A 14295-nucleotide genomic window follows, 5' to 3' on the forward strand; every position below is an offset into this window, starting at 1 on the left:
AATCAAAACTTTTTTCCTTTTTTTTTTTTATTCCAAACGGGATTCAAACTTTTCTCTCCAGTGACGATGGAGCTGAGCGAGCAGCAGCTGAAAGTGGCAGAGACTGAGCTGAGGAGATATTTACCTCGCTCACTGCCGGTGTGTATCATCATCATATCTACTTAAAATACTCTTTTACAATATCGACATTTAAAACTAAGTCAACTAAGACTGATATTTACTTACAAGCCTTTTAAACCTTTTTTTTTTTTTTTTTTTAATACTTTATTGCAGGCTGTTTTACTACATTACAAGTTGTCATATTTCATCACATATTTTGTTCATCCTGGCATATTTTTATATATAATTTTTTAAACATACAAGAATACATACAACATGAAATAAAATAAAAATCCAAAGAACAGGTACGAAGAGAAAAAAGATAATTAAAATAAGATTTAGAAAGAAAAAATAATACTAATAATAAGAAAAATAATAATAATAATAATAAAATTAAAATAGGGGGGGTTGTTCTTTCACTACTCTCTTTAATAAAAGTCACTAAGGTTAATGTGGAGTCGGTGTGTACTAAGACGATGTCGGACTCCGTAGTGTTCTCTGGACCCCTCCTAAATCAGACCAGTGATGACATGTATAGCCGCATGTCTTCACTCAACCGCTGGCTGTCGAGGTGGTGTCCAGCACACGATGTGGGCTTCATAGATAACTGGCAGTCTTTTTGGGGAAAACCTGGTCTGCTAGCTAGAGACGGCATCCATCCCACTTTGGACGGTGCGGCTCTATTATCTAGAAACATAGCAGAGGTTATTAGTCCAAAACCCTGACAACAACTCAGAGTTCAGACCAGGAGGCAGAGCTGCAGTCTTACACTTAGATCTGTCTCCCAGTCACTATAGCTGTAATTCTGAATCGAACTGTAGTTATACTATAGGTACTGTGTCTGTCCCCCGGCCCAGACCCGTTTTTATAAGTCATCCAAACGGCGTGAATCATCAGAATCTGATTAGAATCAAAACTACGAATACGATTTTGCTACAAGATCGGAGGATTCACTGTGGACTTTTGAACATTAGGTCCTTAGCATCCAAATCTCTTTTAGTGAATGATCTGATATCAGATCAGCACATTGATTTACTTTTTTTGACTGAAACCTGGCTGTGTCGAGATGAATATGTTAGTTTGAATGAATCCACTCCTCCCAGTCATTTTAATACTCATATACCTCGAGACACCGGACGAGGTGGTGGAGTAGCAGCTATTTTTAATTCCAGTCTTTTAGTTAACCCTCGACCAAAGCTGAATTTTTCTTCTTTTGAAAGCCTTGTTCTTAGTCTTCCACATCCAGTCTCAAGAACCTTTCAGCCAGTTCTAGTTGCTGTAGTTTACCGCCCTCCTGGCCCATATTCTGAGTTTTTATCTGAGTTTGCAGAATTTTTATCAGACTTAGTCCTTAGCAGTGATAGAATAATTGTTGTAGGTGACTTCAATATCCATGTGGATGTTGAAAATGATAGCCTGAGCACAGCTTTCATGTCACTATTAGACTCTATTGGTTTCACCCAGGGTGTAAACGAACCTACTCATCATTTTAACCACACCCTGGATCTTGTTTTAGCTTATGGAATTGAAATCCATAACCTTACAGTTTTCCTAGAAAATCCTCTGCTATCAGACCATTTTTTTATTACATTTGATTTTGTCCTACTAGAATTACCTCTGCCTGGAAGAGGTGTGCTTTCTAGAAGTTTGTCGGATAGTGCTGTGGCTAGATTTAAGGAAGCTATTTCAGCTGTTTTTGATTCAGTACCGTGTTTCAACCCAGTTGGAAACTCTTACGATAGCTTTAGTCCCTCTCAGCTAGATCAGTTTGTTGATAGTGCAGTGGATTCGCTGAGAGTTACTCTGGATTCGATTGCTCCCCTGAAACAGAAGGTTGTCAAGCGGCGGAGAGTGGCTCCATGGTTCAACTCAGAAACCCGTACTCTGAAACAATCATCACGGAATTTTGAAAGAATATGGCGTTCGACCAAAACGGTAGAATCTCGTTTTTTCTGGCAGGATAGTCATAGAAGATATATGAAGGCTCTACGTCACGCCCGAGCTCCCTACTACTCCTCTCTAATCGAGGAAAACAAAGGCAATCCTAGATACCTTTTCAGCACTGTAGCCAGGCTGACAGAGAGTCATGGCTCCATTGAGCCTTGTATTCCTCTAGCCCTCAGCAGTAATGATTTCCTTAGCTTTTTCAACAACAAAGTTCTAGACATCAGAGATAAAATTGGTAACCTCCTGCCCTTACCTGGTGCAGATACGTCTGATACGGCAGAGACAGTTCCAGGACCAGATATTAGTCTCGACTGTTTTTCTCCAATCAACCTTTCAGAGTTATATTCCATTATTTCTGCATCGAAACCGTCAACCTGTCTTTTAGACCCAATCCCAACCAAGCTGTTTAAGGAAGTCTTTCCCTTAGTTAGCAACTCCATATTAGATATGATCAATATGTCTTTACTGGCAGGCTATGTACCACAGACATTTAAAGTAGCGGTAATCAAACCTCTACTTAAAAAGCCTACTCTGGACTCAGGAACTCTGGCTAACTACAGACCTATATCTAACCTTCCTTTTATCTCAAAGATCCTGGAGAAGGTGGTAGCTAATCAGCTGTGTGACTTTCTCCATGACAACAGTTTATTTGAAGAGTTCCAGTCAGGATTTAGAGTCCACCATAGCACTGAGACTGCACTAGTTAGAATTACAAACGATCTACTTCTAGCCTCAGACAGGGGACTTCTGTCTGTGCTCGTCTTGTTAGATCTTAGTGCTGCTTTTGACACCATTGACCATCGGATCCTGTTGTACAGACTGGAGCATTTGCTTGGAATTACAGGGACTTAAGTTGGTTTGAATCCTACTTATCAGACCGATCTCAGTTTGTACATGTTAATGATGAGTCCTCTATGCACACTAAAGTTTGCCATGAAGTCCCACAAGGTTCAGTGCTTGGACCAATTCTTTTTACATTATATATACTTCCTCTGGGAAATATTATGAGGAAACACTCCATACAGTTTCATTGTTATGCAGATGATACTCAGCTTTATGTATCAATGAAGCCTGATGGTACCAGTCAGTTATGTCAGCTAGAAACATGCCTTAAGGACGTTAGGACCTGGATGACCAGAATTTTTTTGCTACTTAACTCAGACAAGACTGAAGTTATTGTGCTAGGCCCTAAGAACCTCAGAGAGACTTTTTCTAGTGATGTGACTGTCCTTAATGACATCAGCCTGGCATCTAGCACCACTGTTAGGAATCTAGGAGTTCTTTTTGATCAAGATATGTCTTTTAGCTCTCACATCAGTCAAGTTTCAAGAACAGCCTACTTTCACCTTCGTAATATATCCAAGATCAGGAATATCCTGTCGCAAAGTGATGCAGAAAAACTAGTTCATGCATTTGTTACCTCCAGACTGGATTATTGTAACTCTCTTTTGTCAGGGTGCTCTGGCAAATCTCTAAAGACTCTTCAACGGGTCCAGAATGCTGCAGCTCCTGTACTGACCAGAACCAGGAAATGGGACCACATCACTCCTGTCCTGGCTTCTCTGCACTGGCTCCCTATACAGTCTAGAATAGAATTCAAGATCCTTCTTCTCACCTACAAAGCTCTAAATGGCCAGGCACCATCTTATCTTAAGGAGCTACTAGTGCCGTACTGTCCCTCGAGAGCGTTGCGGTCCCGGAGTGCAGGCCTGCTGGTGGTACCTACAGTCTCCAAGTGTACTATGGGGGGTAAAGCCTTCAGTTATCGGGCTCCTCTCCTCTGGAACCGCCTTCCAGCCGGGGTCCGGGAGGCAGACACAGTCTGTATTTTTAAGATTAGACTTAAAACTTTCCTTTTTGATAAATCTTATAGTTAGGGCTGGTGCTGGTGTAGACCAGCTCTTAGTTATGCTGCTATAGACTACCGGGGGAACTGGCACCCTGAGCTCCTCTCTCTCTCTCTCTCTCTCTCTCTCTCTCTCTCTCTCTCTCTGCATATACAGTACATCATATTACTGCATGTATCTATCTATAAATCTCAGTCACTAACCACCTACTTTCCTGGGAGCTCTTGAGCTCTCCTAGGCTCCTCAAGATCGTCGGTTGACGGCCTGCCAGAACAACCCCCACCCCACCACTACCCCCTCCCCACCGGATCGTGGGTTGGCGGCCTGCCAGAACAACCCCCCACACCCAATCCCCTCCCCATCGGATTGCTGATGGACGGTCTACCTCCCCCCACCCCCTTGCTCTCTATCCCTCTTCCTGCATCTTATCCCATCTCTCCCCCTATCCCTTTCCAAGCCCGGCGCAGTCTAGGCCTGTGAAGACTGTTTCGTCATGAGCCGGGGATCCGGCCGAAGATTTCTGCCTTTTAATAAGGCAGTTTTTTCTTACCACTGTAACTTTTGCTGCTTTGCTAAAGTGCTCATGATGGATAGGCCGGATCTTTGTAACATAGCAATAAGTAAGGTCTTTTACCTGCTTTATGTAACATAACAATGAGTAAGGTCTTTTTACCTGCTCTTTTGTAATGTTAACAGACAATGAGTAAGGTATTTTACCTGCTTCTTGTAAAGTGTCTCGAGATAACACTTGTTATGAGTTGACGCTATACAAATAAAAAAAGTTGAGTTGATTTAATATAATTTAATTTACATACCTGTTATAATTCCACTTTATCTGTTTCCTTTATCCATTTACTCCAGTAACACATGAATTCATCTTCTTTGTTTCTTAGCCTATACGTAATTCTTTCCATTTCTTTCATATCTTCCACTGTTAACTTCCATGCATTAATAGACGGGGGTTTATCATCCAGCCAGCTTTTTGGCTGGATAATTAATTTGCTGGATTAATTTTCTTTAATGCAGCTATGCGTATTATTGTGTACAAATATTTGTCCCCTTCCTTCTCTTTTCCTGGAGTAATACCAAGTATGATATTAACTGGGTGAAGTCGTTTCTCTAAGTTAAAAATATTTGTAATTTTCTCCTGAACAATTCCCCAAAACCTTCCCATTGCCTTTTAAACCTTGAGTGAGTAACAGGCTTTTACATTTTGGGTTGGGAACCGGTTGGGTCAATTCAAGTCCCCGTTGTGGACCAAAGTTTAGAAGTTGGTGTGGTTGGAGAGGTGCAAAGTACTGCCAAGGTGCCCTTGAGTTAGGCAAGGCACTGAACCCCCAACAACTCCGGCGTGCTCCCTGTGAAGCCATTTTGTAACAAAACAAGTCATTGCATTTCATAACACGGGGAAAATAGTGGATTTAAGTGAACCTGAGATAAGATGTGAAATGTGCTCAGTGCTCTGATGTGTGCGTCAGTAAAACACGTCCAGTTACATCATCAGAACATTTCATACAAAGTAAATGAATTTGTTTTAAAGATTTATTTATTTAGCTTTTTCGCGCCTTTATTGGAGACAGAGGAGAGAGGATAGAGTCAGAAACAATGGAGAGAGAGAGAGAGAGTGGGGAATGACATGCGGGAAAAGGAGCCACAGGTCGGATTCGATCCCGGGTCCGCCCGCTTTAAAGGACCACAGCCTCTGTTCATGTGGTGGCTCCACCTTTAAACTTGTATTTTCATCTTTGCACAGCCCCTCCTGTGTGTTGCTGTTTGTGAGGCCACAAGAGGGCGCCAGAGGGCTCCTCCATCCATGCACTGATTCATCTTTTTTGTTGTTTCATTTTTTTACATACGTGTTGACTTTCTTCACAACAGATCGAACTATTTATTGGATGTAAGAGTAACTTGTTGTTTCTATGTTGCAGGTTTACGGTTTTTTGATGCACAGAAACCGAGTCCGTTCGGATCCTTTGGCGGTGTTTGTGGACAGATGGCCTGTCTTTAACGTCCTTATCTGCAGACCAACATGTAGAGAGGTAATCACAGAAGCTGCCTGAATATGTTTGTTAAATATAAGATCACACAGCTCTGGAAAAGATTGAGAAAGTCATCCTCTCTGCATGCATGGAAGTAATTGTATCACAGTGTGTCCTCTGATTGTTCTAAAGCGGTATAGTGAGGTAAGAAGTTAGACCCTGAAGTTATATGTAGATTGATGATTTATGGTCATCGGCGCTATTATCAATAAGTGTGCAGTTTCTTTACAAACCTTAAGCCTCAGCCGCTTGTATCTGCAATCTTATTCTCTCGGTCACAAAAGCTCATCGCCACAAGCGAGGTTTGGAACCAATATTGACCAGTAAATGGAAAGCCTGGACTTCAGGCTCCGCTCCCTCTTCACCACCAGGGCTGGGTACGACGCCCGCATTACTGCCGACGCTGAGCCAATCAGCCTGTCAATCTCACCGTCCATCTTACCCCATCCAAGACCACCGAGATACTTAAACTCCTTCACTTAGACTCGTCTCCTCTGTCGCCCCCCGGTGGTGGAATGAACTTCCAAACTCCATGTGATCTGCAGAGTCCCTCTGCACCTTTAAGAAAAAGCTAAAGACCCAGCTCTTTCATGAATACCTACTAACTTAATGATGATGGTCTCCATATTATTGATGATGATGATGGTAATGACGATGGTTTTTGTTTGATAACGACGACTTATAAGATGGTTTCTATACTGATTAGAGCTCTCAAGAACTGCCCTCAATGTTGTGCTTTGCCTCTGGTCACTTCCTGTCAGCACCTGTGTGTCCAATCAGACTCAAAGCTGATCGTTTTCTCTTACTCACATTGTTCCCTTTTTTCTATATTTACTCTCTGATGTACGTCGCTTTGGATAAAAGTGTCTGCTAAGTGAATTGTAGAATTGTAGAATTGTAGAATTGGGGGCAAAGAGAGGGGTCGGCATCTCAGCCACTTTGCACTCTGCTGCAAAACCGCCCCATTGCCCGCTGGAGTGTGAGGAAGCCGACAAAATCACATCATCTGCAAAAAAAGCAGAGATGAGATTTTGAGGCCCCTGAAACTGGAAACCCTCCTCCCCCTTCCTGCAACATGAGATCCTGTCCATGAATTGGTGACAAGGGGTAACCCTAACAAGCACAGGGAGTGCGTCTGACTTTGTGCATGAGGATGCGGACACAGCTCCCACTTTGGTCATGCAGGGACCGGATGGCTTGTAAACGTTTTCCTACATTTAGGGTTCTCTTCAATTATTCCACAGCTGAGCTGAACTCTTGATATGTAAACAAAGGGCTCTTTTGTTTTCCTGCACGCACAATGTTAATATCATGTTTCTTACAGAAGGGCGACCTCTTCAAAGATGTCCTTATTTTTGCAAATGATAAAACCAGTCTTGAAGAAACCATCAGGAAGTCGTCGGTCATCGATTGGACCAGGTTCCTCTGTCTTGGTGAGAGCAAATGAGCCCTTTTATTCTTTGACATTATACATTTTCTGAATAATTAAAAGAAACACAGAACCAAGCACCTTCAACAACATTTTTCAGTTTCTGTGTCTCATGAATGTAATCAATATCTTCACGACTCTGTCCAAGGATTTGATCAAGGCTACACGGAAATATTTAAATCAGTGGCGTCAGAAAAAGAAGCGCCGGGCCGTGAGCAGCACGTGTGTCGATTGATGTTCCTGCAGGATGTTTCCAGCCTTCCTGATATAGACAGGTAAGAGTCTATTCATGCAGCGATTCCTTTACAAAATCATTATTTACATTTAATCAGTCCTAGACTACCGGAGGATCGGGGGGGTGTTGTCTCTCTTCGTTTTAATCCCTACACCGTGAATCTGGAAGGGACTGACCCTATAAATTTGGTAGTTTGAGGTTTTTGAGGACCATATCTTAAATTTTATGGGGGGGGGGGGGTCATTGCATTTAAAGAGACACACACACCAAAACGGAGCGTTCTGAGAGAGCTGGTTTATACAGGGTCACAAACCTCCTCTGGTGCTTGATTCGTTCATTGTTGCTAGGTTGAGAGAAATGTTACTTCCCTCCGTAGTGACTGTATGGTTGGGTGCGTACATTTTTTTTTCTCTTTCAAGGAAATATCACCAAGAAATCATGAAAACAATGTGAATTAATCGTGTCCTGGCAGCGGCAGCAGCTCTAGACTTGGAAACCGTTCCCTCAAAAAGACCAGTCAGATTAGTTTCTCCCCAGCCTGAACTCAGCTTTAATCTGCTCTGTTCTTCTTCTTCAGCTCGGGGATGTCACTCAGCTCTCTGGACGAGTTGCACGTCAGCTTGGTGAATCAGACGTGGAAGTTTTCCAAGAGCGATCAGGCTCTCGTTCTGATTAGAAACATGATCCTAAACTTCCCCTCCTGCTGCGTGCTGGATGACGAAGATCAGCCCGTGTCCTGGATCCTGGTGTATAATAAATGCTCCATGGGCATGCTGTACACGCTGCCTGAGCACAGAGGTAAAGGTTATGCCAAAGTCCTGATCTGCAGCATGGCGAGGAGGCTCCACGCTGAGGGGTACCCGGTGTACTGCTTCATCGAGGAGGAGAACACGCTCTCCCACAGGCTCTTTACAAAGCTGGGCTTCACTGAGGCGCCCTCATACAGAGGGGCGTGGTTTGAGTTCAATGAGTTTTAAATACTTACAGCAGGGTTTTATATTCCACAGGAAATATCTCAAATGAAACGCTGACAAAACTGAAATTGCCAATCTCTGTCTCGGTTGTTTCTCTTTTCTCTGTTCATTGGATGATTGCTGCACTGTTGTTTTATTTTTCATGCTTTTTTAATAGGATTTTATTTTTGTGTATTTGACTGTTGGGATTTTTCTTTTTTCTGTAAAGCACTTTGTGACGTTGGTTTTAAATAAGTGCTTTATAAATAAACTTTATTATTATTATTAGGATCAGTGGAAACTTCACAGAGATGATTCGGGGAGCTTTTATTAAACTTGTTGAAAAGGAGGATAATGTGTTCACTTTTAAGATTCTGGACTTTCTAAGTTGTGTGATTTGATAGATAGATAGATAGATATACTTTATTGTCTGTCCCAACAGAGACAGAAATTCTCCACAACAATAAACACAACTTACATTAAAAACAGAAAGTGCAGTGGGTTAAAAGAGGACTGAAAAACAACAGTTTCTAAAAAGGGGGGTCTATTTGATTTTGTTCAGAATGGTTATTGCAGAGGGAATGAAGGATTTTTTGTAGATGTTTTTCCGGGCCAGAGGGACTTTGTAGCGTCTGCCTGATGGCAGCGATTATACAGTTCGGAGAGGGTAGTTTGTGGTGAACCGATAATTTTGCTGGCCTGATTAACGATGCAGGAGAGTTTGGTTTTGTGTTTGGTGAGGGAGTTGTACCAGGATGAGATGTTAAAAGTGAGGATGGATTCAATAAGTGATCAGTAAACCAGAGTTAAAATGTGTTTGCTGACATTAAAAGTCCTCAGTTTCCTCATCAGGTGGAGTCTCTGTTGTGATTTCTTGTAGACAGAGTCAGCATGCTGTGAAAAGGAGAGACAGGTGTCAATCTCTGTTCCCAGATATTTAAAAGAAAGAACCTGCTCTACAAGCTGACCCTGGATTGTGAGTGGTTGGAAGAGAGGTGATGGTGATTTTCCCTCTGCCCCCACAGCACAACTCCTTAGTCTTTGTGATGTTGAGCTCCAGTGAGTCTTCTCCAATTGTCTGGACCAGGTTGTTGACTGCCTGCTGGTATTGAGTCAGGGCAGTGGTGTCAGTCAGGGCAGTGGTGTCAGTCAGTTGCGCAACCAGGGCCATGTCATCTGCATACTTAAAAAGTGTCATTCCTTCACTGTTGCAGGAGATGTTGTTTGTGTAAACCGAGAAGAGAAAGGGAGATAAAACACAACCCTGGGGAAGACCTGTGTTTAAAACCAATTTACTGGAATTAAAACCATTTAAAAACACCTGTTGTGGTCTTTCATGTAAAAAACCCTTAATCCATAAAACCAGTGTGGGGTGGACATGAAGGTCCCAGAGGCGGCGCAACAGAGTGTCTGTGTGTACAGTGTTAAAAGCAGAGGAGAAATCCACAAATAGAATCCTGGTGTGGGGATGTGCAGAGTCAAGGTGTTTGGTGACAGTGTCTAAAAGTGTGAGACTTGCATCCTCTACACCAGTGGTTCCCAAAGTGGGGGTCGGGACCCCAAGGTGGGGAAAAAAATATTATAAATGTTTAGACAAAAGAATCCACCTTTCATGACAGCCCCATAAAATACCTTTTATCTTTGTCAATAAACGATTAGGAAATTATTTTTTTTTGTACTTTTCTAACCAAAAGTCAGTCATTAAGGCAGTTTCTATGAGTAACACTGAAATATTTGAACTTTGGCTCTTTTACACGAGCTGAACATGACCCAGTTTTTTTTTAAATATTTGAACAGTTATAAGTTCAGAGCATAAAAGTAGCATAAAAGTGCATAAATATATCTTTTTACCATTTTTGTAAATATACAAAAAGTAGTCCAATGTCATATAAGACAGAATCATTAAGTGAAATTAAATTTTTAATTATTTTAGGCTGTTGTATTATTTTGTGTTCCTAGTTTTTGGATAGGTTTATTAGTGTGTGCGTGGCTGTCGCTACGTTATATACCTAACTAACCACCTTAAAGAACAGTGGGGGGTCCCCAGTTTCTGTCACCCTTATTTTGGGGGTCACGACCTGAAAAGTTTGGGAACCCCTGCTCTACAGCAGGTTTTGCTTTATAGGCAAATTGTAAGGGATCAAGTTTGTTAGACAACATTTTAGACAGATGGTCACACACTATGGATGTTGTAGAATCTGAGTCCCATTTTGTTTTTGCTCTGTCCAAATATGACCCTGAGAGAGTTATTGCTTCATGAAATAGCCTCATCAAAAAAGCTGAAATATTGCGGAGGCCAGATGAGCAAAAACTGAAAAATCTGTTTGATGTGTTTTAGCAAATGTTTGTCTCAAAACTTTGTAGAAGAATGTTGAAAAAAATCTCTGCACACCTGAATCTATACAGTATACAGTCTATGCACCGTGCAGTAGTCACAGTATATAAACGTCACTCCCAGCCCACCTATTGGCTCGAGGTGAATTCTCCGTAGAATATCCTGCTGCGTTCTCACTTCAGCTCACTCGGACTCACTGTGTAAAAAATACCAGGTGTCTGGCAGGAGAAACTCCAGGTGAAGTCCAAGCGAAAAATGTGGCTGTTTGCATTCACACATGCAGCTCCTTGTGTAAATATCAGGAGTTTTCTGCAAGTGTGAAAGCACTATAAGCAGCAATAAATGTTTTAAACAAATACAAACGTGAGTTGTCTGAGTGAACTATCATCCTGTAACAGATGCAAGCCGATGAAAGGTCACAAAATAAGAAACAATAGTTTGTAAATGAAGACAAGATGATCACTTTAAACTTCTGTTCCAGGACGATGAACAACCCTTAATCTCATGGTGTCATGTGAGCCCATGCATGCTAGGACCCGAGTTCAGAATCAAAAAGTCGGTTTAAAAGGTCGAAAGTGTCCGAAGTTTCCTCCTCCTGCTGCCAGCTTCTCCAGCTGACAGCCGGCCTAGCTGCTGTCTGCAGACAGCGCGAGCGACACCAAACAACTGACAGCGAGTGACGTAGCCACAAAGAATGACGCCTATTGGTCCGAGATGCCTGTCAATAACATGAGCAGAACCCGCCTACCGTCCGTCTATAAAATAATAGAAAATTAGGTTAAATATATCTTTTTTAATTTAATTTAATTTAACAACATAAATTAAAAAAAAAATAATAATAATAATAGTAATTAAATAAATATATTTTACGCTTTTGTTCTTTTACCTGTATTAAGCTTTGATAAAAGTTTAGTTTTACAACCATTTCTTTCGTTTATTTTATTTTATTAGATTCTGTTTTAATATTATTACTATGCAGTAATAGTTATAATAATAATTGTGGTAATTAAATTATCATGTATTTACTTCAGTTATTAATGTTACTTGAGTGTGAAACATTCAAATATATCAGACAAATATATTTAATTGATATTTATATCTGACTATATTTGTATTCTTCCTCTCTGAAGGTGACGTCATGTTAAACTGCTGAGTCAACTTAAACGGATCCATCCAATCCATTAAAATTCCACCTGGATCAACACCGCCCCCGTGTGGCTGAAAGGAGAACACAGAAACATGAGAGGTCACTGTAAATCTCGATGTGTTGTTTTTTCCTCTTCACTTCATCTGTCACTAAAAGTCAGGTTTTCAGAGACCTCATGAAAGATGGTGCTTTCTCTTCCTCTTCAAACTTTCATTGACCTCCATCACATCTTTTTCTCTACTTTTCAATTGGACATCGTACCTCTACTCTTTTTTTCTCCACGTTATATCGTGGATATCATTAAAAACGCTTCATGGCAGCACGAGGGATAAAGGCGTGCAGCATGCAGCGTGCAGCGTGCACGCTCGATGACTCCTAGTGCCACAGAGTCCACTTCAGCAAATCTGGATTATCTGAACTATATCGGGATATCATGATATGTGCGAATTTAATTCAGACAACAAGAGATCTTTGGCTACCTCCCCTAGGGGGTCCCAGGCCCCAGGTTGGATACCAATGCTTTAACCAATGCTACCAAGAGACAAGACGTGAACGTGGTCAACATGGGATGAGACGAGACGAGGTGAGAGGTGTAACACTGCCTCTCGACCAATGATGCTCAGATCAGCTCCAGGCCCCCGCAACCAAAAGTGGTATAGATGGATGGAGGTTCAGGTGTTATTATATATCATACAGCAGCTGATGAAGAACCCGGTCGGGCTGGAAATAGCTTGAATTGTGTTTTTAATGCATATAGCAAATAAAAAAAGTATAATTTTGTGAATCTTTGTGCATCACATCCAGTATTTTTGTTCGACTCTGCATGTGTGTATATGTTGGCTGACTTTTTCTAAACTAATGCATTCACCCAAAGGTCTGACACTTGGACAGTAACCACTTTGTTTAGTGTTTAAGTTGTGTTAAGAAAGAAGACATGTTGGGTTCTCTGTGACGTTCTTCCTGGTGTTTGTCTTATCAAATATGTTAATCATGTAAAGAGGAAGGAAGTGTAGTGATTAAAAACACACTTCATATCTGTCGTCCGCTCACTGCCTGCAGAGGAGAGTCTTCTTTCAGACGTTACTCTTCTTCACATGTAAGTAGAATCATTCCTCAACATGTCTGCTAATGTTTGAGTGCTGCTGTGTTCTGATTATTCCACCTGCTAACATGTTTTATCTTCCTTAAAGTCACAACGAGAGATGAGAGGAGCAGCGATGAGTTTAATCAGAGCAGCGAGTTGGTTTATCATCGTCCTCCTCTCTGTGTCAGGTACGTCAAATCTACACTTTCATTCACTTCATTAAAAAAAGAGGAAATGTGTATGAACGTAGACATGTTGCAAAATAGGAGAGCTTGTAGAATGTGATGTGAGAGCTTGTAGAATGAGATGTGAGAGTTTGTAGAATGTGATGTGAGCTTGTAGAATGTGATGTGAGAGCTTGTAGAATGTGATGTGAGCTTGTAAAATGTGATGTGAGAGCTTTTAGAATGTGATGTGTGCAAAACAAATTTGTACTTGCAGAAATGCCCCCCTCCCCCTCCTTCCTCCCTTCGCTGTGTGTCTGCGTGTGGGGGGAATTGGCCAATCAGAAGTAAGTTCCCAGTGAATGCAGTTTATATATTCACCACAATCACAAACTACAAGATAGTACAACACTTGCATTAACAGTATAAACACTATAACGACTCAAGTTAGAAGAAGAAACAATATAATTCGCAAGGGATTGTGGGATAGGTAGTCCCTTGACTCAGGACAAAAGTTATGTACACAGTCTTGTATCTTTGCCTTTTTCTCCATTTTTCGATGCCGTTTTGGCGCCGAATTAAATGTACTATAGTCAGGAGTATTGGGGTGGCTGGTTGTCTTGGTTTCAGTCACCAATCTCTTGATATAAGAATTTTGTGAAAAATCAATGGAGGATTTGAGTGGGGAAATTTACTTCTGATTGGACAATTCCCCCCACACGCAGACACACAGCGAGGGGAGGAGGGAGGGAGGGGGAGGGGGCATTGCTACAAGTACAAATTTGTTTTGCTACAGACGCCTCGCAAAATGAGTTGCAAAACATTTTCACATACGAGTTCACTTTTTTCCCTTGAAGCTCAAATCACATTCTACAAACTCTCACATCTCATTCTACAAACTCTCACATCACATTCTACAAACTCTCACATCTCATTCTACAAACTCTCACATCTCATTCTACAAACTCTCAGATCACATTCTACAAACTCTCACATCACATTCTACAAGCTCTCAC

The 14295-nt window shown here is 41.4% G+C and overlaps 1 protein-coding gene across 1 annotated transcript; it reads left to right on the forward strand.

The window, feature by feature from the left end:
* Positions 1 to 8791, forward strand: LOC132975128 (glycine N-acyltransferase-like). The gene is made up of 5 exons (XM_061039445.1): positions 1 to 138; positions 5822 to 5932; positions 7257 to 7365; positions 7510 to 7636; positions 8174 to 8791. The coding sequence occupies exons 1-5, from the start codon at positions 67 to 69 to the stop codon at positions 8571 to 8573; spliced, it is 819 nt and encodes a 272-aa protein (XP_060895428.1). The 5' UTR covers positions 1 to 66; the 3' UTR covers positions 8574 to 8791.
* Positions 8792 to 14295: the final 5504 nt, after the last annotated feature.

Source organism: Labrus mixtus, chromosome 6 (genome assembly GCF_963584025.1).
Source record: "Labrus mixtus chromosome 6, fLabMix1.1, whole genome shotgun sequence".
NCBI lineage: Eukaryota > Metazoa > Chordata > Actinopteri > Labriformes > Labridae > Labrus > Labrus mixtus.

Coding starts and splice junctions, on each gene's coding strand:
- LOC132975128 (XM_061039445.1), top strand. CDS start 67: ATGGAGCTGAGCGAGCAGCAGCTGAAAGTGGCAGAGACTGAGCTGAGG. Junction 7,366..7,509: donor GACCAGGTTCCTCTGTCTTG/GTGAGAGCAAAT, acceptor ACTCTGTCCAAG/GATTTGATCAAGGCTACACG. Junction 7,637..8,173: donor AGCCTTCCTGATATAGACAG/GTAAGAGTCTAT, acceptor CTTCTTCTTCAG/CTCGGGGATGTCACTCAGCT.